Genomic DNA, 22842 nt, shown 5'->3' with positions numbered 1-22842 from the left:
AGCGACATCTTTCCTTTCCAGTTGGCTGTCTGTCCATCCCTTCTGGTACTTCCATCTGGGTCTGGTCCCCATCTCCTCCCCGGCCGCGATGCCCATCTGTTTGTTAGGAGTCTCCCGTCCAAGTAAGGAACCATGCCCTCTTCTGGCCGGGATGCCTGTCCATCCCATGTAGCATCTACATTTGAATGAAAGTTTCACATAGTTACTTAGATAATGGTATAATCTTTGACCCCCTGTAAGCTAACTTCCTTAGATATTCCTGTAAAGACTAAATGTTAATAGGCTATATGCACACAGTAGTGCTGACGTAATTCTGGTGAAATCTCGGCCAGCTCAGTCACTTCCATTGTCCATACTGCAGTTGAGATTTTTATTTAGTGGTGAGAATGTCCAAGAAGAAGAAGTTTAAGTTTCGGCATACAGAAAGCTCTACAGCTGAAAATTGTTGTGTACTTTTATGTTCAGCTTGCATTAAGTACAACAAGGTACAGTGGAACCTCGGGTCACGAACGTCTCGGACCACGTACAAATCAGGTTACGACCAAAAAGTTCGCCAAACTTTTGCATCTGTTCACGACCACACACACGGGTGACGAACAAGCCAGTTTCCCTTCCGGTTCGTACGCGCTGATGATTTCTACATGTGTTTAGTCTTTCCCTGTGCATTCCCTGTGCAGCGAGCAAGAGAGAGAACGATCGAGAGACCGCAAGAACGCGAGCCAGCAAGAGAGAGAGCGCGAGCGAGTGAGCGAGAGTGAGAGAGAAAGCGAGAGAGAGAGTGAGAGAGAGAGAGAGAGAGAGAGAGAGAGAGAGAGAGAGAGAGCCCAAGCAGAAGAAGTAAACATTACAGAAGAAGTACAGTATACCATAGAATGCACAGTGTAATAGTAAACATTTAGTTTACTATTACACTGTGCATTCTATGGTATACAGTAATTAACTATTTTTGTGCTTAAAAATCTTTAAAAAATATATATTTACATAAAGCTCATACGGTCTGGAATGGATTAATTGTATTTACATACAATCCTATGGGGGAAATTACTTCAGGTCATGACCAAATCGGGTTGCGACCAGAGTTTTGGAACGAATTACGGTCGCGACCCGAGGTTCCACTGTACTTCGTTTTCATACATTTACCTCCGATGTGGAAACCCAATTTAAATGGATCATCGCTGTCCGGAGAGTGAGCTTTACGGTTAGTCCCCATGCCCAAGTTTGTAGCAGTTATTTTAAAAAAGAGGATTTTCAGAAGTCCGGGTCTGAGACAGGGTGGCGATTGTTGAAGAAGGGAGCGGTTCCTGCGTTGTCTGAGTGGAACACTTTCTCTGCTCCACTTTCAAGACTAGGGGTTTGAGAGAGGAGAAAGTGACTGATGGACGATGACACACCAGGCGAAGAGGAGAATGATAAAGTTCTCGAGGACCACCACTATGCTTCGGCTCTGGATCCAGCAGTTGTCGAGCTAGCACTTGATGAAAACATGTCTCTCAGAAGGGAGATCCTCCAGCTGAGGAAACAAACTGAAAGCAAAGAAGCAGCAGTTTGGCATTCACTGTTTTGATGGCTCAGACGGAGACATTCACTTTTTTACAAGGAAAGATGTCCAGCACACTCATGTTGTTATGTATTAGGCTTACACACATATTCACCTGTCTAACGACTAATATTGAAATTCTGTTTTTTTAAGGAAACCAAATGTAGTCACATATTTGCCCCGTGTAAGTGCATAGTAGACACAAGTTTTTAATACGTTTGCATCTTACCTTTGTAATTGTCAATGTAACTTGAAACATTGAGTTTGAAGCCCTTCTCCTTTTTAGCTCCTGACACTTGGCACTTCCCCACAGGACTGTAACTCCCCACATACCCTGTGGGTGCATGAACAGGCATAGTGGCCCAAGAATGTTGCCCTCCAGCATGTCAGACGTCATGTCTTTCCATCATCCTGGCCTTCTGTCCGGTAAAGGAAACAGGGTTTGTCTGGCCACGACACCAATCTGTCCCCTCTGTCTGTCACAATTCCTACATACATACATACAAACAATCTCAAACCTGCATAGTCTAATATCCCAGCAGCACCAGGTGTAAGACACTCACTCATACAGGATGTTCTCTTATTGTTCCAGCTCCTGTTTTTTTTTCTTGAAATTATACTTGAGAAAACAATAAACATTTTTGGCATGAATTTCAGAATGTAATAAGGTATAAAGGAGTCAATAGGTAGTTAGCATCACTTGGGTTTCGCTTCCTGAACAGTTACTAGGCAGTTGGCCCCATGTCTGACGAGTTTTCTCTATGGACTGTGTTTCACTGCATCATCACAAAGTTAATTGGTGAATATAAATTGGAGTCGGGTGTGGAGGATGGACAAAGCTCACCAGGGAGTGGACAAGGAGAAAAGAAAGAGAAAGGAAAAAAGATCGAGAAAATAAAGAGTGCTGTGTCTGTGCAGTTGTTACAAAGAAGCCTTTGTCATGGCAAAGAGTTGTTAATAAACCTTTTATTCACACCGGGACTTCTGTCTGTGAGGTTGTGTCTGGGTATTGGGGTCTGCAACGCCCACCTACAGGTCACAATTTACTACAGTATATATAGGAAAAGTAAAGAAAAGGGAAAAAGAATTTCACCATTGAGAACGGTGGGCAAGGGGTGGAGAAGAAAAGCAGAAAGGAACAACACGACCATCGGTGAAAGCGGAGCAGTAACCCCAGTTCAGAAGATGATAGGACCACCTGGAGTTCCTTGTTATCTGAACAACGTTCACGATCATTTTAACTCTGATTAAGGTGAGTAGCACTGTAATTGAATGGTAACAGCTGGCAGTGTTTTCTTTCAGAAGAAGTTATGATGACTGTTTTTTTTAAAGTACAAAAATGATGTATAAAGATGTTTCATTTAAAAATTGAATTATTAGGGGCTATGGCTGTTTGTTGTAAAACTCCATGCAAGTAAGAATTTCACTTTACACTGCAGTCATGAAAGATTACTACTAGTAAAGCATATTCTGCATTCAGATAACTATTTATCGACTGTTAGAGTAAGATATAGATAAACACGTCAGTAACCTTCATTTTTCTTACTTATGCTGTCTAGGATTTCTTTATTAGTTCACGGTGATCACTGTGTGCTTACATTCATCACAACGCCAGATGGGCCTTAATGAAAGGACCTGTGATGTAACAAGAGATTTTCACGTTGAGAGAGCTTTGGTCTTGGAGTTGCGCCACACACCCACCCACACACACCCACGCACACTCTGACACACTTAAGTGCTTTCTGAAGAGCAGCCAGACACCTGTGTGAGCGGACAAGGTAAGGAGCACACTGAGGAGTTCTGCTTCTGTTCCATTAGAATTTGGAAGGATCTGCAGATTTGCTTGTAGCTTCTGATTACTTAACCCACAGGGCTTAGGTTCTTACAGAATGCTATTTTATAATATGTTGCTTTTTCATAGGGTTCACATGGATGGATTACCATTCTGTCCAATCAGAGAAAGCTTCTTGATTTATGGATGGTAAGATAACTGCATGCATATTTGTTCAATCAATCAGCAAGGATGAATGCATCACACAGGTCTTCAGAAGCACTGAGCACCTCCACCACTGAGCTTCTGCGCTATAGTATCTACACCATGTCACCATCGCCTAGAAAGAATGCTACCTTTCTGCTGACACGTGATGAGGACCTTGCTTTGGCAGAGATATGTGTGCTGGCTACCATCTTAGCTGTTGCATCTATTGGAAATTTGGGAGTAGCCCTACTTATTTGCCTGCGGAGAAGAAAGATGTCTCGGATGAACCTGTTCATATTGCATCTGGCTCTGACTGATTTAGTGGTGGCAGTTTTCCAGGTGCTCCCTCAGATGATCTGGGAGGTGACTTACAGATTCTATGGTACAGATCTCATTTGTAAGGCTGTAAAGTATTTCCAAGTTCTCAGCATGTTTGCCTCAACCTACATGCTCATCACTATGACATATGACCGGTACGTTGCAGTGTGTCACCCACTCAAGACGATTCAGCAGGCAAGTAACCAGACCTACTTAATGATTGCTGCCACCTGGCTCTTCAGTGCCATCCTCAGCATCCCACAGCTCTTCATCTTCTCCATGCGTGAGGTGGACAAAGGGACAGGAGTGTATGACTGCTGGGCCGAGTTCACCTTTAGCTGGGGTGTTAGCACTTACGTCACATGGACAACCTTGTCCATATTCCTAATTCCCATGGCCATCTTGATCTTCTGCTACACCTTAATCTGCAATGAGATCTGCAAAAACCTCAAGTTCAAAATGAAGCCTTTGGCACTACAGGAAGCTGGCAGTGTTCCAGTTATTGCATCCAGAGTGAGCAGCGTGCACAACATCTCTAAAGCCAAGATCCGGACGGTAAAGATGACTTTCATCATTGTCCTCACATATATAGTCTGCTGGGCTCCGTTCTTTAGTGTCCAGTTGTGGTCGGTTTGGGACGAGAATGCCCCTAAAGAAGGTAAGTCTTTCCATTCCTGTACTACATCCCCATCAATACTCAGGAAACTAACATGGCTGCTCATACTACTTAGCTGGCCTTGTTAGAAAAGCTTCATTTTATAATCAGGAGCTATTAGTCCTTCTTCTGAACTTGCAACTACAGTAGCTGAGACGGTGGTGTGGAGGTGCCTTTGCACTCACCACTCACAAGCTAAAATGTGAGAAGAAGGTAGTGAGAAGCCCTGACCATTTCTGAGAAGCATTATTTGGATTCTGATGGCTCCACATAAAAGCTCATGTAGTTGTTATGTTGTCTTTATTACTGCTAATGCTAACTTGATCCTCAAAAACAATGGATTATTCTACTGAAATTACTGAGACATGAAATATATTTTGTTGTTCACCCTGACATTAAGTTCCACGGTGCTCGCTATTGTTCTGCTCTTAGAAATGATGAGATATTAAAAATTATAAGCCTGATGATATCAAGCTTAAGCCATAAACCACACATAATTCCACAAGTAATTGCAATGAATCTTTGTCGTGCCTGCTTAGGCTGGCTCAATGAAGCAATGAAGCCTGCATCATGAGAAGCACATAGAGCAATGAAGCAGGATTAACTGTCTTTGTGACAAATGGCACACCATAAACTCTTTTACAGCAAAAACAATTCATAATACGTTTATTGATTCTTCTTAGGTATGAACTTCATGGAGCTTGAAAGCTGCTCCTCTTAAAAGCACACTTTTATATGCACACGCTCATTAATAAATGAAATTAAAAAGCTGCCTGTAAGTAACAAGGGTAGCAAAATCATAACAAGCAAGTGAATTCAATGGACTGTACCCTGAAGCTTAGGAACCGTTGAATCATTACAGGGGGACTTGGACATCTTGCAGGCTTGGGCAGGTTTGTGGCAGATGAAATTTAATGTCCGTAAATGTAAAGTATTACACATAGGAAATAAAAATGTTAGGTTTGAGTACGCAATGGGAGGTCTGAAAATTGAGAGTACACCTTATGAGAAGGATTTATGAGTCGTAGTGGACTCTATGCTGTCAACTTCCAGACAGTGCTCAGAAGCCATTAAGAAGGCTAACAGAACACCAGATTATATAGCGCCTTGATGTGTGGAGTACAAGTCCAAGGAGGTTCTGCTCAACCTTCATAATGCACTGGTGGGGCCTCATCTTGAGTACTGTGTGCAGTTGTGGTCTCCAGGGTACAAAAAGGACATAGCAGCACTAGAAAAGGTCCAGAGAAGAGCAACTAGGCTGATTCCAGAACTACAGGGGATAAATTATGAAGAAAGATTAAAAAAGCTGAATCTTTTCAGTTTAAGCAAAAGAAGATTAAGAGGAGACATGATTGAAGTGTTTTAAACTATGATGGGAATTAGTACAGTGGATCGAGACTGTTACTTTAAAATGAGTTCATCAAGAACATAGTTGAAAACGTAAGGTAAATTTCACACAAACATTAGAAAGTTTTTCTTTACTCAGAGAGCCATAAACACTTGGAATAAGCTACTAAGTAGCGTGGTAGACAGTAGGACTTTAGGGACTTTCAAAGCTAGACTTGATGTTATTTTAGGAGAATTAAATGGATAGGACTGGCAAGGTTTGTGGAGCTGAATGGCCTGTTCTCGTCTAGATTGTTCTAAACACTGACACTAACTGTTGTCATTTCAGCCTTAGTTATGACCTTCTAGTTTTGTTCCTACTGATCTACTTTCCTACACAAACCAAATTTAATTTCCTTCTTACACCTTTTCTCTGCTGTCAGCCATTATTCTGCTAGTCTTTGGACACATATTAGCTATCGATAAACACTTAATGGAAATGCATAGAGGTGTGGGACCCATTTCTTAGAACTTTCATCTTCCATTTTCGAAGATTCTATTCACACATGTTGTTGTGGATTGCATCTAGTATAATATTGTAGGTGTGGTTTAATTGTTGATCGAGATGAGCCCCTTATATTGGGCACCAGCATTATAAGATGCTATTATATTTGTGAGCTCCTTCTTATTAGTGTGGGAGCAAGTGGGGAGGCAGAGTGAGTCCCAAAATAGTTGGTCAAACTCCATTTAATTTGCAAAAAAAAAAAAAAAAAGCAACAGGCGCACAATGGCAACAGCCTCTTGTTGCCCTCAAGCAATGATTTCTATTAGGCTTTACATAGTCTAGACTGGAAGCGGCAGGGCTTCTTAGCCTCTGCTACACTCAAGGGTTGGTTTCTTGGCACTGTGAGGAAAAAAGGAGAGAAGACTGTTAGCAACTGCACCCCCTATCATTCTGGAGTGGTACTGCATGCCTTAGACGAGCCAGGAAGGTGACCCTCTGGTACACATATATGACGGTACATACTGAAAGCTGCAAATGAAAGTATTGTCAGCTCCTTGACCAATATTGGGAAGTTGCCACTTCCCACATGAGAGACCATCTATTACATATTGGGAACCGCTGTTTAGGAGCAAACATTCAAAAGATATTAAGAAACTGCTATCTGTGAGCAAACCCTTAGGAGATATTTCAAAGCTGCTACCTCTAAGCAACTGTTCAGGAAATACTGAGGAGCAGCTACTGAGAAACAAAAAGAAATGAGCACTGAGGAGCTTCAACCGTTTCACTAAGCAACATCATTTAAAGATAAGAGGCAAATTCCCACTACATAAGAAAAAGGACAGGAGCAATTAGGAATCAGAGGAAGAACATAAGTTTAGCATAAATCCCACTTTTGTCCTTACATGTTATCTTTCAGAATCATTTCCTCCGTTTTGAATTTGAGGCCACTGAATACACAGATTGGCTTACCTGAAAGGTATTGTACTTGTTTAACTTGCACTTACTAAGACAGACAGACAAACAGATAGATAGATAGATAGATAGATAGATAGATAGATAGATAGATAGATAGATAGATAGAGAGAGAGATAGATAGATAGATAGATAGATAGATAGATAGTAGATAGATAGATAGATAGATAGATAGATCTATATTTGTTTCCAGAGGGAAAATTGGCTTTTCACAGATTATTAGAAGCAGTCCATTTTGATGCTCAGGGCCCCCATGATGTTTTTTGCAGCCTTTCATTGCTATCGTCTTCTATAGGTTTTGAGGTGAAGAATTTAAGTGTCCCTACTTAGTTTAAAACAGCTATGTTAAGTGATGGTTTCCATTGACCCGTTCAGTCCTCCACTTGGCTGTGTGTCTTGCTCTTTCCTTTTTAAATTAGTAAGCAGTGAGCATCAATTCTTGCACTAATTCTACACTTCTATTCTGCAGTGTAAGAAACTCTCAGTTCACCCAGCGTAGTTATTCAAGTGCACAGCATCTATTGACAGTAACATCTACCTGTCAATCTGCTTTTCCAAATTTTAAAGTGCCTTAAAGCAAGTTTCACACCATAGTTAACAAGTGATGTATTTACCTTTTCAGAGAAATCCATGTCTCTTACTTTCGAAGCTATCCATCCATTTTTGGTCCGTCCTAAATCCTGTTGAGGGTGACAGGAAGACAAAGCCAATTCTGACAACATGGGGCACAATGCAGGAGCAATTCCCAGTTTCAACATTAACTATTGTTAACCCTAATTAATCAAAATTGATCCCTCACACTTTAATCATTATCCTTTTGCCAATTTTACCTAGTTTACCTTAGAGCAGAGGGCTGAGACAGTCGATGACTACATTATTTTACATAGCCACATGGCTCAGGGCACTTTCAGCTCCCACTTGCTTATTTATAAAAATTCATGCGTGTAAACTGCACTTCATTTGACTTGCTAGGATCCAGATGTGTTGAAGTCCATTTTAGTTGCCACCAATTTTTTGTGTTTTGTGGGACCTCCTGGGTCAAAGTAAACTAAATATCGGCTGCCTTGCTGTCATAGTGATAAAGTTTCACCATTTTGATGGGCCCTGTTATTGTTTCCTATTGAGATTAGTGGGCAGAGATGCTCAATTCATGCATGGGGTATACTTTCATATTAAATATTACATTCTCATCTCTCAAAGACCTTTTTATGGTAAGCTGCATTTATAACTCACCTTGGTGGCTTGACGTATAAATGTAGAATTTTTGGCTTTTTCCATTTTTTTACTATTTCAAACACCTTACCATTGGCAACCAGTGAGCTGTAATTAAGTCCACAAACAGCCATGCTGTGAAATAGTCCCACCTTGCCAGCAATGCCAATTTTTATTTCACATAGAATGTAGTGGGTGGGCTGCCACCATTGACAGTTTTTTGCTTCTTACACATACATTTACAGAATGGCATGATCCTTAACAAATTTCAGTGCATACTTCTAGTCATTACTGATTTATTTATTTTATATATCTAAAATGTTTGTTGCCCATCATGCATCTCTAACCTGAACATGCAGTCTCTTATTTTTTTGCCCTGATCATTCCGTTCTACTAAAATAAACCAACTTTTATGTCTGCCCAGGTTTTAATTTGTTTTAACGCTGTCTCATGGCATTAAGATGATGTCACATTATGTGACTTTAAGTGAAAGGGAAGTCAAACTGGACAACTGCAGTAGCTGGAGGACGTCAGATTATATGACTAGAAATCACAGGGTATGTCAAATTAGACGACTGCATAACGACTTTCCAGTGCAGTTTCACATTCCCAGGGTATCTCAAGTTTGCCCCTTTTTCTGACAGACATTAACTTGCTGCCTGACAGCAGAAGTGTGAAGGCTTCACAGGTACGATGAGCTCAGCCCCAATCTTGGTTTATGTAAAACATGAGACATCTGACAGACGAGCCTCTGAGCTGAGTGCTCATTGGTTGTCAGTGCTTAAACACCCAGAGCCCACCTCAGTGACTTCAGACAAACATTTCTGATTTTGTTAGATCGAGTCGTAGACTGGTTAGACTAAGTTTAAAGTCTGCTACCGAAAATCACTTAATAAAAGCTGTGTAATGTTACCGGGCCTTTAGGAGACCAGCAGCACTAGCATTCCTTACCTGGAAAGTTGACCAACGTAAAATCTTTCACTAATGTGATGTCTGCTGTGTCATTCTTTCAGATTCATCCAATGTAGCCTTCACAATCACCATGCTGCTTGGCAGTCTGAGCAGCTGCTGCAATCCTTGGATCTATGTGATGTTTAATGACCATGTGCTAAAGGACGTGAAGAAGTATGTTATATGTTGCCAGAGCTGCAAACCCCAGCTGAAGAGACGGGAATCCAATAATAGCCTCAATAGCCATAGGAATGCCATGATGACGAAAGTTAGCTTGTGCAGCAGTAGCAGCAACGGCAGCAATGTGAAAACAGCAAAGATATCACAGACCTTGAATGACTCCACTGAAGATATGGCCACAGAGTCTGCAGGGATGAAACTTTTGCCTCCGACAAGGAGACAACTCGATGCATGTATGAATATAACAAGAATACAATCACAGAGGCATACTTGGTCTTAACAATGGCCTGGATGGGAACATCCATCAAAATGTATAAACTAAAAGACTGCTGCACATGTAGTGCTTATTGTCAGGATGATCAGAATTTTCACCAGAAGATCTTAACTTTCTCCTCTGATGGACCTGAGTCATCGTGTAGATGTTGTCCAGAGTAAGAATGACACTCATAATTTGTCTTCTCTCTGTAACTAAGACTTAACATCTTCATCCTCCAAAAATGTGTAGTCAAGAAATCTAAAGTGATCAGAAGGTAAACCAAGAAACAGTACACTAACATGGTTTCTTAATCTCCTGTAATTCTGAACTGTATAAACCAGGCACTGTCTTCTGTGCCACTGGGAAATATTTCGACCAGAAGTCTGAAGTGACCTGAAAATTCTCATGATTTCTATACTCTCTACAAGTGAACAGCTGCCAACGAATGAGGGTTCTTCAAAATATTTCCACCCTTTATTTTTCAAACATGTTTTATTTATGTTAGTGATATGCAAATTTATTCCTTCTCAAGACAGACTCTCTATTTTTTTGGACCATTTAAATCCTTGGTTTACAAGCATCTGAATACTTCTGTTCATCACTTACATTCATGAAAGGCTCAGACAGATGAAAATCAGAAGGTGTTAAATCTGGACTGTTGGTTGGGGTGATCAAGAATCATCCATTTTATTTTTTGAAGGATGGTCATGGTGTAGGTAGCCACAGGAAGGCAGGCATTTTCAGTGTTTTGCTCAACAGCCATGGTTAATTCTTGTGGTCCCATTTCTCTGTTCTTATTTGATGCAAGTTGACAAACATATAGACATTGTGACTTGTAGAGGGCACAAGGCCCAGATTCAGATGAATATTTTATGTACAGAAATGTCCCCACAGACTCAGTACACTCATAAATTCCTTGTTGTTTTCTGCTCCTTTCAAGCAAGGTTTGTCCATCTCCTCCAAACTCCAACTTCCTGATTAAATTAGAGCAGTCGTTTTAATGGTGGACCCAGGCCCCAGCACCATTGCACCCAGGAAGCACTTCCAACCCAGACAGAACAGCCATAAAAGGTGGGACCCCCCCCCCCCAAAAAAAAACCAGCACCCTCTGGTAGCCCCAATGAACCCAATAGAGCTGCCTTCCACTTCTTGTGTAGTTGTGTTGTAGACCAAACCAAAAGCACACCAGAGGTGCACTGCCACATAGCATACCGTGGGAACAATTGCTCTTGGGAAGCAGTTTCCCCATGTGCATCTGATTTCCTACCTCCCAATTGAGGCATGGAGCTGCACCCATCCTAGTTGGGATGCTTATCTACTCTGGATTTTCATCCATAATGGCAGCCTCCCAGCTGGATTAAACAGCACCTTTCATCCCAGTCAGGGTGCCAGTCCCCTCATGTTGATCACAACATATTAACTTTATAGCATTTGAGAGCAAGAGTAGCGCAGTACTGGACCTCCAGACCAACAGTTACAAAGTTGCAAAGTGTCAACGAGTTACCTCACAAAAACATGTGGAAACATGCAGAATAACCCCTGTGCATCCATCCTTCAGGTATTTGGTGAGGGAGTCTGAATTGACCTGAAGATCAGCCAGGATAAGGAGGATCTTTGATAACTTTTGCTGGTCTGCAAATCATGTAGTGTGAGTGACAGATCTAGATATTGGCAAGGATAAGGAGACCATTATCATTTCTATACTCCCTGCCTCTTTTAGTTCTGTGGCTTCACAGATTAGGACATAACTAGCCACTTATTCTAGTCCTCATAATTCCCAAAAACTAGATAAAACGTATTTAAGTGTCAAACAACACATAGGCCAAAGAAAATACTTAGTTTGATGATTTCTCTATTCTCTAAATCTATGAAGCTTGTGAATCTAATATGCATGCACCTTCCAAGTCTATGGTGAAATCATCTGAAAGAAATCCTTAATGATTTCTCTACTCACCATAACTGTATGGCCAATGAGTCCTAAATTATATATTACCTTCTAGTGTCTGGTAATGAAGCCTGAAGTGATCTGAAGGTCAACTCTTCATGTACTGCCTGTGACTGTATGCTCAAAGAGTATATGCTTTCCTGGTATACGCTTTGTGACTTTAAAGCATTATGAAGGTCAGCCAAGATAAGACATCTCTCATGATTTCTGTACTCTTTGAAATTGTACAGCTAATGGATCTAATTTATGTGCATCCTCTGAACAAAGGATAAGAGAGCCTGAAGTGCTTTGAAGGTGACTGAGGATATGAGCATCTCATCATTTCTATACATTCTGTTTCTGTAGGACCAATCAATCTGATTTATATACAGTATGCCTTCAAAGTGTATGGTTGTGGAGTCTGACGTTGCAACCAGGAAAAAGAGACCATTCATCATTTCCATAAGCCATGCAATTAAATGATCCACAATCAAGAATCTGACTGCTGCATTTAGCTAAATTGGTTTATATAATCTGAAGATTAACCAGCATATGGCAATCACTTGTAATTGTTAACGTTTTCTTCAGCATGTAACCATACATTGAGAGATTATCTGAATTTGGTCAGAATTAAGAATTCATAAACGACTTGTGCATCCTCTAGAGCCGGGCGCTGACCAATGGAGAGGTGATCTGAACAACAGACTCTGGCTGTGGACCTCCAGACCTCCACCCCATTGAGGAGGAATGTTGCCTTACATTATAAATCAGTGATATGCCTGGTTACACAATGGTTAAGATTAGGGTTGGGGGAGGTTAATCTGACTCAAGTCAAGTAAACCAGGTGATAAAAAGCTGCAATCCAATTGGCTCTCCAGCAGAGCCTCTGAATCGTGGACTCATCTCGATCTGAACGCTATTCATGATCAGCGTTCTCTCATGAATTCTATACATTCTACAAATACCATGCAGTCCGTGATCAGAGGTCTGGAGTGATTGGCGAATCAACATGTACAAGAAGGTCACACCTGACTTAAAGGATCAAGACATTATCTATAAAATGATCGGGAACACATACAGTATGTGACACCTGCATATGTTAGATGTGGTGAATGAATGAGGTCAAACTTTGAGTATATCTAACATTTGATTTGTTGTGATGTTTAAAAAGTTTACTTCTTTACATCTTACAACAAAATATTCAGTGATCTGCTTTGGCTTATAGTGTCATTATTGTCACGTGTACAGAGCACAGTGAAATTCTTACAGCATATGCTAATCAACATTCAACACATTCAGCATGTTGCCACTCGCTGGTGCCGTGACTAGTGAATAGAATTAACTTACCTGAAAAGTCTCTTAAAGTCCTCACGTTCGATAAGGATACTTTAACACTTCTCAAAATATGAAGCCAGCTGAGGTCATCTGCTGACAACTGCATCTTTTGAATATGAAAGGATCAAGTGAGGCTAGTGTGATTTTAACTGGAAAAGGGTTGGAAGAAATCGGTCATGAAGAATAGATTTTAGTGTAGGAAAGGAAGGAGGAAGTCATTCTTATTAGTGTTCATCGGTGAAATTTGCCAAAGCAAAGTATTTTCCTGGAAATTTCACTGTGCGTCAGCTTAGACAAACTCTTATTTTCAAGAGGCCCATGATGCTTTGTGAGGCCAGTATGATGTGACACGGCTGTCAAAATTGGACAGGGCAGCCCCCCAAGTATATAATGTGATCTAAAAATTAACAGAGAACTTGCAAATACATTAAATACAAAATGCACATGTGGAAGGAGACTGGAAATGTGTCTGTGTATTTGTGTCTTTTTGTATGGACTTGCATGTGAGCCATGTGTAATACTCGTGCTGCGTTCCATTTACCTCAGAAGTCAGATATTGGAGTTGTCCATGTTCCGGTAAAACATTCAGGAAAACCTTTGTTGTGCTTTCTCTTTTGGAATACAGAAAACCACTGAACAACACACTATGTGGCATTTTGGGCATCCAAACACCGTAGCAGCATGTCCACAGATAGAAGCTGGACGGTACAGTGGGTACGTATGATTTAATGAGACACAAGTAGTACTAATAAACAGTATAAGACTACAGCTTTCACTTCTGTAGCCATCTTGGGTTTTGAGTTTGGGGTTGGTGAGGCTCTCCCAACTTCCTGAATAGAAAATCTAACTTGTAGGGGCATTCCAGTTGAAAGTTCCTATTGGAAACTCGGAAATTCTAACTTTCCAGTTCAAACAGAACACATCATGAACATACCCCTTTAATAGTATTACTCTGAGAGCTGTGTGGTTGATGCAAACAGGAAGGAGTGAAGAATCCATGTGCTTTAGTGTTGTAGAAGTGAATGAACAAAACAAGCTGTACTTCTTGGATCACGAGAGGTGAGTACCATGGCCGGATTAAGGTGGATGCTATTGATGCTGCAGCATTAGGCCCATTCCTGAAATAGGCCCAGAAGAAAATAGACGAGAATTTTTCGGAAGCTGAACAGTTTTCCTTTGCTATATTAACCTCAAAATAATTCTTATAATGAAATTTGGAGTTCGACTTTCGGATGCCTAGACACAGCGTTACTTATTATACAGTTACTATTGTTCTTTGCGTGGTGACGTAACTATAACGTTGTTGTGTTTATTGTTAACCGAAGATTTCAAGTTAATGCTACAAATTTTACATTAAACAGTTTATTTAGTAATTTAGCTGCATTTTTTGTAATATCTTGGGGATTCTTGCCACTTTATTATTGTTCAGTAAGTGCCACGTAGTAAATTTTTCACCTTGAAAGTTAGTTGTACAGTAAAAATCGATGGCTATTTAAATGGTTATCTGTAAAGGTAAAACTAAAAGCCGGCCTGTGGGCCCGGCATGGATGCTTAGAATTTTTTAAATCCTTAACAGGATTCTAGTCTATTATGAAATTTAAATCGTGGACAAATTTTTACCCTCAAGAGTCTGAACTGAGTCACTTTGACCCAATGTCTCTGCAAATTCATTTTTGCTTACTCTGTTTCGTAAGAGAATTGCAAAATTTTGTATATTTCATTGTTAGGTTTTCTGCATTAAGTGCACTTTTCAGACAATTGCTATTGAATGTTGATGTTACATAGTTTGATGTTAATCTCGAGTTGTTACAATACTACGTCGTTATTATTATTCATATTCAATAAAGGCTGGCTGGTTGCGTTGCAGGCAATTAAGGCTCCTTGGTCAGTCTGAGTGCACATGTACGGTGAGTGTCGAACGCACATGCACCAATGCCGAGAAAAAATAGGCCTTTTTTGCACTGCAGCATCAGGCCCAATTTCGTCTTAATTCGGCCCTGGTGAGTACCTGCTATCAGATTTGTGGGGAGCGCCCCTTAGTGAAATCATACTTCCTGTCAGTATTATCCCACTTAATTCAGACCAGGCTTTGCGATTATCCCAGCCCACAAAGGGCACAAAGAAACCCTGGGTAGGGTGCCAGTCCATCACTGGGTGAACACACATTAAGGCCAATTTAGTGTGGGAGGGAACCCATGCAGCCATGAGAGGAACATGCAAACTCCACACAGGGAGCACTTTAGGACATGAACCCTGGTCCACTTACTGCCATTCAGAAGCACTACCTCTGTGCCATCATGCCACCCTGCTCTAATATTTAATTCTATTCATTTTATCCTACGAGAGGCACAATAGTGCAATGTTTAGCACACTTTTGGCTACAATAATCCATTCCGTGTAGTTCCCTAGCCATCAGTGGCACTTAAAAGACCACTTCACTATTATAATCCACTCAAAGCTACTTTACTGAGTTTTGAGAAGCTCCCAACCAATTTTTGCAATTTTATCAAACTCGAATTCAGTGGGGCTCACTCATCATTAATTCTTAACGGGGTTCACAACTCCAGTGTGGTTTGTGGTTTTGACTGCTTCTCATTCTTCTTGCATAGTGATTGTGCAGAACAGAAATATTTTGTACAAGTATCATCTAATGGAGAAAGTAAAAACAGAGGACAGATTTGGCAGAGGACCTTTCACGCTTGCTTATGCTTCCTTTGAATTATAACCCACACTCTTTCTAATGTCACAATCTGCTCAGACCATTGTATGCTTTAGCAAATAACTGGTACATGCGTCTTAACTTTTGTGGACTTCAGAAAACAGTCATCTTAACAGGGCTGTGGTAAACCTCTAGATTAACTAAACAACACCATCTGTGACTCAGATAGCTGTGATTCATTACCCAGAGGTGACTGCAGAGTCCATTTACCACAAATGGCAGAGCTGCAGCTTGGCCTCTTCGGATGACCCCCACATTAACACGACGTTATAAGATCAGCCACATAGGAGAATTTCACTACTGACCTTTCACCTCCTAGCAACTGAAATTAAAAGCGTGATGTTGCAGAGGTGTAACGTGATGCTCAGCTTGTCCTCACTTGGTAAGTAGTGTCAGGACCATTTTTGATCTTTCTGTTCTTCTAGATTTATTTTTCCAGGCTCACTCACCCCACTGATTGGGCTTATTTGTCCCACTAACAAGTGAATTTACTAGATTTCTGAAGCTGTGTACATCAAATAGACTTTTGCTTCTATAAATCTTTCTTTGACTTATAGAGAAGTAAACAAGAGTGCATAGCCCTATAGTCGGACACATTACATTCAATTAGACCTCATGAATGTCAGACAAACAGTCAAAAAAAGCACACAGGGGCAGTGATGTGTGGTGAGGTTCATGGCTGGTGAGGCGCTGACTCCTTCAGAGTCAGATTTACAAATATATGAACCCTAAAGAGTAGCTTATTCACTATTCAACTGGTAGCATGCACATTGACTACTGGTTATTTTTCATATCTCATAAGCATTCTTTACACACACATCGCTAAGGTTCATATTTGGCTAAGAAAGAACGTTACATTTATAGCAGTAAGAGAGAGAGCGGAGAGAGAGCATTTGCTCTGCACCCACCATGTGTTCTAAGTTTACTGCTGCAATTCCACAATTCATACTCATTCAATACAAATGAAAGTATAGAGTAGTATACAAAAAAAAATCGGATTTCAATTTTGAGCTTAATTGAAATATTTAGTTGTTTTTAAAAGCTTTTAATTCTGATGCTTTAATCAATTTTAATACAGACTGCTCAACAAGAAAAACAAAAGAATGTTTTATTTAAGGTCAAAATTTAGTTTTTAAATAGTGGATTATTTTTTTCTTAGTCTGATCCCATTTTTTTGGAAAAATGAAAACCGTTTATGGTCTTACCTTTATTTGTAAACGAAGTCTATGTGCCTATCCTTCTCCATGAAAATTTCTGTCATTTTCTTGTAAAAGTCCTCCTTATTTTGCTTTAGTTTTAAAAATCTTAATCTTTCATTTTGTTAGTCAGTTAGAACAAAAAATAAAAATAACTGGACTGCTGCAGTGCACATTTTTTGTGATATCGCTAACTTATTGGCACCCAGAGCCTCTGCGTAGAAGAACAGCAGCAACAAGAACCTGTTGGGCTCACATGCGCCCCCTTCAGGGAGGCACAATACTGTCTGCCTCACCTTGTGCCTTTTCACTGCGGTTTTATGTCCGATCAGCAAGACTAAATATGTCACACACATTCATTAAAGATATTAGCCAGACTGTGGAAAGTCAGGTGTGTAATAAATGTGCGTGCAAACATTATATTGCCAACATACAGAGAGAGAGCAACGGCCACGCGCCAATTGCATGCATCAACCCCAGTGTGTGAGGGAGAGCGCAGTCCGAGGTGAGGTGAGGCTCTTCGCTGCTGCACCTTGTGTTTCTCTCCTCTGTTTGAACAGGAAATGTGCCAATTCAGTGATTTTTGACTATACAAATGATCAAAACTATTGTAATCATACAGAAAACAAATTTATAGCACAGACAAGTGGACACATTTATTGATGTTATCACTATTAGATTTTCTGCTTTTCATGATGCCTCCTCTGACCTCACGTCCCTGCACAGAGGGTACACCATTAGAATCTTCCAACATACAATCCATTTAAATGGAAAAGTAGGAGCTCCTTAATCAGGGGGCCTGACAAATGTGTCATAGAAAGTGTTGTTTGTACCTGTGTGGTCATCATGCTGCTTTAAGCTGAACGTAACATTCTCAGAATCTCTTAATCTAAATCAGGGTAATGAGAGCACCATAGAGTGAAATGCAGTAAACACCCCCCTAAACATGGTGGTAGTCCAGCGCAGGGACCTTGTACACATATCTACATGGACCCGATTTAGAATCACCAATGTTTGGAAGTGAGAAGAAAACCAGAATATGCAAAGATAGAGCATCTAAATGTGCAAACACCATGCAGACAGCATCCAGGTATGGAAGGTAGGGCAAGGAGACAGCAGCACTAAGCACTACACCACCCGGCTACTTGTGATGTGGGGGTCACAGACTTGCACAAGCAGAGAAGGAGGCGAGTCCGGGTTTCTGAACAAAATCAGCTTTATTGTGCTGAAGACAGGAACATTCTCAAAGCATTTCTTCAAACACACGCAGCACAGAAGGAGGGACGATGACGTTGTTCTGCATTCGCTCCCGTCTCGGATCCAAAGAATAGATAGCCTTCTTGCACAAGCGAGGAGACAGAAAGTGAACACACGGCCAGGTCAGCAGTCAGTTTTAAATGTTCCCTGCCATCAACTCTTGGGCGACAGATGAGTTACGTGGCAAGACTCTGAACTTGCAGTTGCACCGGCAGCAGACAACCGGGGCTTTAGTGTGTTAACAGTGTAGTTATAGGGTTTTCAGTGTCTCAACTGAAACAAAGGGAAAGTCTGAGCCGAGCTCAGCCACATGCGAAAAGATGTCAGCGTTGATGTGCACAGACCTGGGATAATGGCAAATATGAAAAGCAAACGGCTGCAAACTAATAGACGACCTAGTAAGTCGGGAGTTCATATCTTTCTGCCTATAGACCCACAAGGTAACCCACCCAACCCACAAGTTGTAGTGCAGGGCCTCCACCACCCCCTTGATAGGCAAACATTCACTGCACCACCCGGCTGCTTATGCTTTAAATTAAGAATTTCTTATATGGAAAGAAACAAGATAGAAAAAGCTTAAGTATAATTCTAGGAAAGCCAATTATTCTTGTCCAGGGTAGACATAACATGGCTAGTTTCTTCTGAATAAGCATATCAAGCCCCACGAGATGCATTCCATATATTACGTTTGCTCATTTGGCTGATGCCTTTATCTAAGGCGACTCACAACATTTATGATACAGTTGGTTACATTTCTTTTGGTTTTCCAGTTGGAGTACAGGCAGGTGAAGTGACTTGCTCAGGGTCACACAGTGTCAGCGGTGGGATAGTTCTGCAATACATTAACAAAATCAACTTGAAAAGAAGGCAATACCATCATGATTAAGTAAGCAAAGATTCAAATTGAATTTTTTGGTTCTGTCATTGGTTAGACTGTATGTAGTACCCCCAGGAACACACAAACCCACTCTCGACATTTCATTTGTAGATGTTGAATTATGGGTTGCAGAGGAGCATTGGTTTAGTCCACAGGTCCATCACTGCAGTCTTCTGTTGCTTCCCACCATAAATGTGAATTGTAAACTCAACCAATATGGCCTGTGAGCCATTCTCTGGATGTAGGCCAATAAATACTACACATGCAAAAGCATTTTATTTTTACCAATAGCACTAATTAATAAAAAGATCAAAATCATATCTGATTTTTTGTGATTCTTTAATAAAGTGAAGATCCAACTAGCCACCCATTTTCAAACTCAGGTGCAAGGCAGGAATAACCCCCGGACAGGGCGCCAGTCCATCACAGGCTGAACACACACACACATCACTGGCCGATTTAGCATCATCAATGCACCCAACCTACTTGTCTTTGGACTCTTTGTCACGGGCTGTGCCCTGTTATGGGATGTCAACATCTGACAGGAACAGACCATCAGGAGTGAAACACAGGAGTGTAATAAGAGCCTACCGTATGTCAAAAAACTACAAACGGGGACCTCAGTCATTTATCCTCACACAACTCACATAACATTCAGATCTGACATGGTTAAACTTCAAGGAAGAGAGCACACCAGGCACTTAAATAAAGCACAGTCTGGCTGCAAGTCCTGAAAGTGACATCTGGGAAGATTGTACTGCATGTGGCACAACTGCAGGACCCCGGCATTGGTCATTATCAGGCTTCACAGTTGGTACTTCACGTGAAACGAAAATGAGATTAGAAAAAAAAAACAAATAAGAGAAAATTCTCATTGGATCCAAATTCAAAGGTGTGTAGCTACAAGCCTGTAATTCTACCAGGACCAGCGTGCAGGGAGAAGATTACAGAAAATAAGAAAGGAGCAACCTTTGAAGCTGATATAACCCAACAGGAGCCGATACTGAGGGGCTGATGACACACAAAATGCAGACGGCCAGAGTGCAGCACTATGATATTCTAAAATTAAATTTCATGTTGTAGAGTTAAATATGTTGAGATCTAACAATTTCCGAAAAAAAACCAAAAAGAAAACAAAACACAAAAGTGCAGTATATGTTAAAATAGACCCACAAAGAGTGCAATTGAAAGGTTGCTAAATGCTGACAGGATATGTTGTGGTGTGAAATTTTGCATATAAGTTGATAAATATTTTGTATGTCTTTATTGGTAACTTGTAACGCTAATGTCCATCATTGTTAAAAACAGCAATGGTTAGATGGTTAAAAACCCCTTCCCCCCCCCCTTTTAAGAACCAGTCCTTTGTAATTTTTACGACAGGGTTGGGGGAAAAGTGCCTAAAAGAAGTTTGGCCAGTGATTCTCTGCAGGGCTCTCTCAATCAACCCCCACGGGAAAGCCAGACCGCCTAACTGGCAAACTTCAGGTGTGAAGGTGTTCTCTGCCCCATTGGTCTGAAGTATGGCTGTTTGGAATTGGCTTGTATCAGAAGCCTTTAAGTACCATGGCGCCCTATTGGCTCTAAGGGTTGGACAGAAAACCTATAAATTTGCTTGCTTTACCTCACACACTCTCTCTCTCTCTCTTACATAAAATAAAGGGCATTTGCTTGTATGTTGGCGTGGGTGTAGGAAAGTGAGATGTGGCAGGGTCAGACCACAAGGTGTGAGACAGGAAAGGTTCAGACCACCTGCTGTAAACAGCCTGATGCTGCTGCATATTTAAAAGCCAACAGACGGTAAACATGACGGATCAAACTCCAAAAGTGCATGAGGCAAACATCTGAAGCAATAAGGCCGTATGGGAAAAATTTGTAAGATGACAGGATGAGACTCAGCTGTGGTAAACAGATAAGTCACAGTGGTTAAAAATGAAGGATTACATTTGAAGAGCTGAATAGCCATAAACTTTAACATTACCAGAAAACCCACAGAATAAAAAGATCCGTAAATCAGGATCAAACTCAAATGTCTTAAGTATTGAAGTCACAGCAGATAAGGAAGAACAGTTCAATTTGAAGCGCTGAAGTCTGCCAGGATCAAATTTAATGCTGTAAAGTTGTAAAATGCTAAAATTCTGCCTCAACAGGTTCTAACTGGATAAAGATGAGAAAAAAACTTGTGAAACTACAAGATGGTATAATCTGAATGGTTTGTCACATTGAGACAATGTTAATGTGGACTGAAAAAATACAACCAGCAAAAATGATGAAATAACAAGTGGGTAAAGATAAGGGAGACTGAGTTGTAGCAGGAATAGACGACAAGAAAAACTGTAGGATACAAAGCTATAAAATGTTGAAATCAAGGCATAGTCTGCTAAGATAAATAGATAGACAGATAAGAAAGGCGCTATATAATAGATAGATAGATAGATGATATGAAAGGCACTATATAATAGATAGATAGATAGATAGATAGATAGATAGATAGATAGATAGATAGATAGATAGATAGATAGATAGATAGATAGATAGAACAAGAATTATAATAATCTTAAGCATGCTAACATGGTACAAATACACATACTGTACATGTCTATCTACGACAGTCACCTGCTTTGAAGATTAAACTGCTTTGTATCTCATCAACATACAAGATTGTGATAACAGAACTGCCTGCTTCCTTGGTAAATGTTTGTATTTACCTGGTTTGGAAACTGACATGTTCTGGGGACATTGTTTTCTGATCAGCATGCAGTGGTATATGCACTTCTTGATAGTTGACAATAACACTCTTTTTTTTAGCCAATGAAAATGACTTTACACTATTGATAATGTAAGGAAATTGGTATGTACCATCGTTTAACAGATCGCCATGTTGATCTAAGCAGAGACAGAAGTAGTTATACACTTCTGGGCAGTGGGTGGTGTATGGATGGTGCGAAGAGAGGGATCGTGAACAGAAGGGATGGAGCGAGTCCACAGGATGGTGTGAAAGGGCAGATGGTACACCAAGAACACTATCAAGATCACTCGCGCTGAGTGTAGAGGCTCAAAGGCAAACAAGGCTACATGGCTGAGAAGACACAAGACACACGGATGGTGACACCTACCTCCAGGGAGGAAGAAACAGCTTCACCAGAGAGATGCAGGGTCCAGTGAGAGATGGAAGACTCACGAGAGGACCGAGTGAAGCTGGCAGACAAGAAGCAAGACTTCTGTTGAAAAACAAACATTCGACAAACAGAGGGACAGCTGGAAGACTAATCGTTGTGTTAACGCAGCGTGCAACTTGGACCTTGCAGCACCAAAGGTTGTATCCTCAACTGTTATGTTTTAATGGACTTTTAGAATGTGGACTGTGTGCTCTCTTTTTAAAAAGGTTTTTGCTCCTGATATTTTTAGATTCTTTTGTACTTTTATCTTCTTGGTAGATTTTGTATTGTCCTAGTGTAATACAAATTGCTGTTGTTTTTCTTGAAATTACTTTTGTCCTTTCATTGTGTTTACTTACTGTCCAATTCAAAGAAATCTGTGTGCTATTATATTTAAAGTTCAAGAGTTCCTAGACTCTTAGTAAAACTGGGTGGTGTAGTCGGATATTTTAACTGTGTTTTGGTTAAATTACCTGCAAGTGTGACCAG

General features: G+C 40.6%; 1 protein-coding gene across 1 annotated transcript; it reads left to right on the top strand.

The window, feature by feature from the left end:
- Positions 1-3560: 3560 nt before the first annotated feature.
- On the top strand, positions 3561-15874 carry LOC114649276 (vasopressin V1b receptor-like). The gene is made up of 3 exons (XM_028798779.2): positions 3561-4491; positions 9517-9867; positions 15759-15874. Exons 1-3 carry the CDS (start codon positions 3561-3563, stop codon positions 15872-15874), a joined length of 1398 nt encoding a protein of 465 aa, XP_028654612.2.
- The last annotated feature ends 6968 nt before the right edge of the window (positions 15875-22842 follow it).

Source organism: Erpetoichthys calabaricus, chromosome 3, assembly GCF_900747795.2.
Source record: "Erpetoichthys calabaricus chromosome 3, fErpCal1.3, whole genome shotgun sequence".
NCBI lineage: Eukaryota > Metazoa > Chordata > Cladistia > Polypteriformes > Polypteridae > Erpetoichthys > Erpetoichthys calabaricus.
This window is presented reverse-complemented; position numbering and strand designations above follow the sequence as displayed.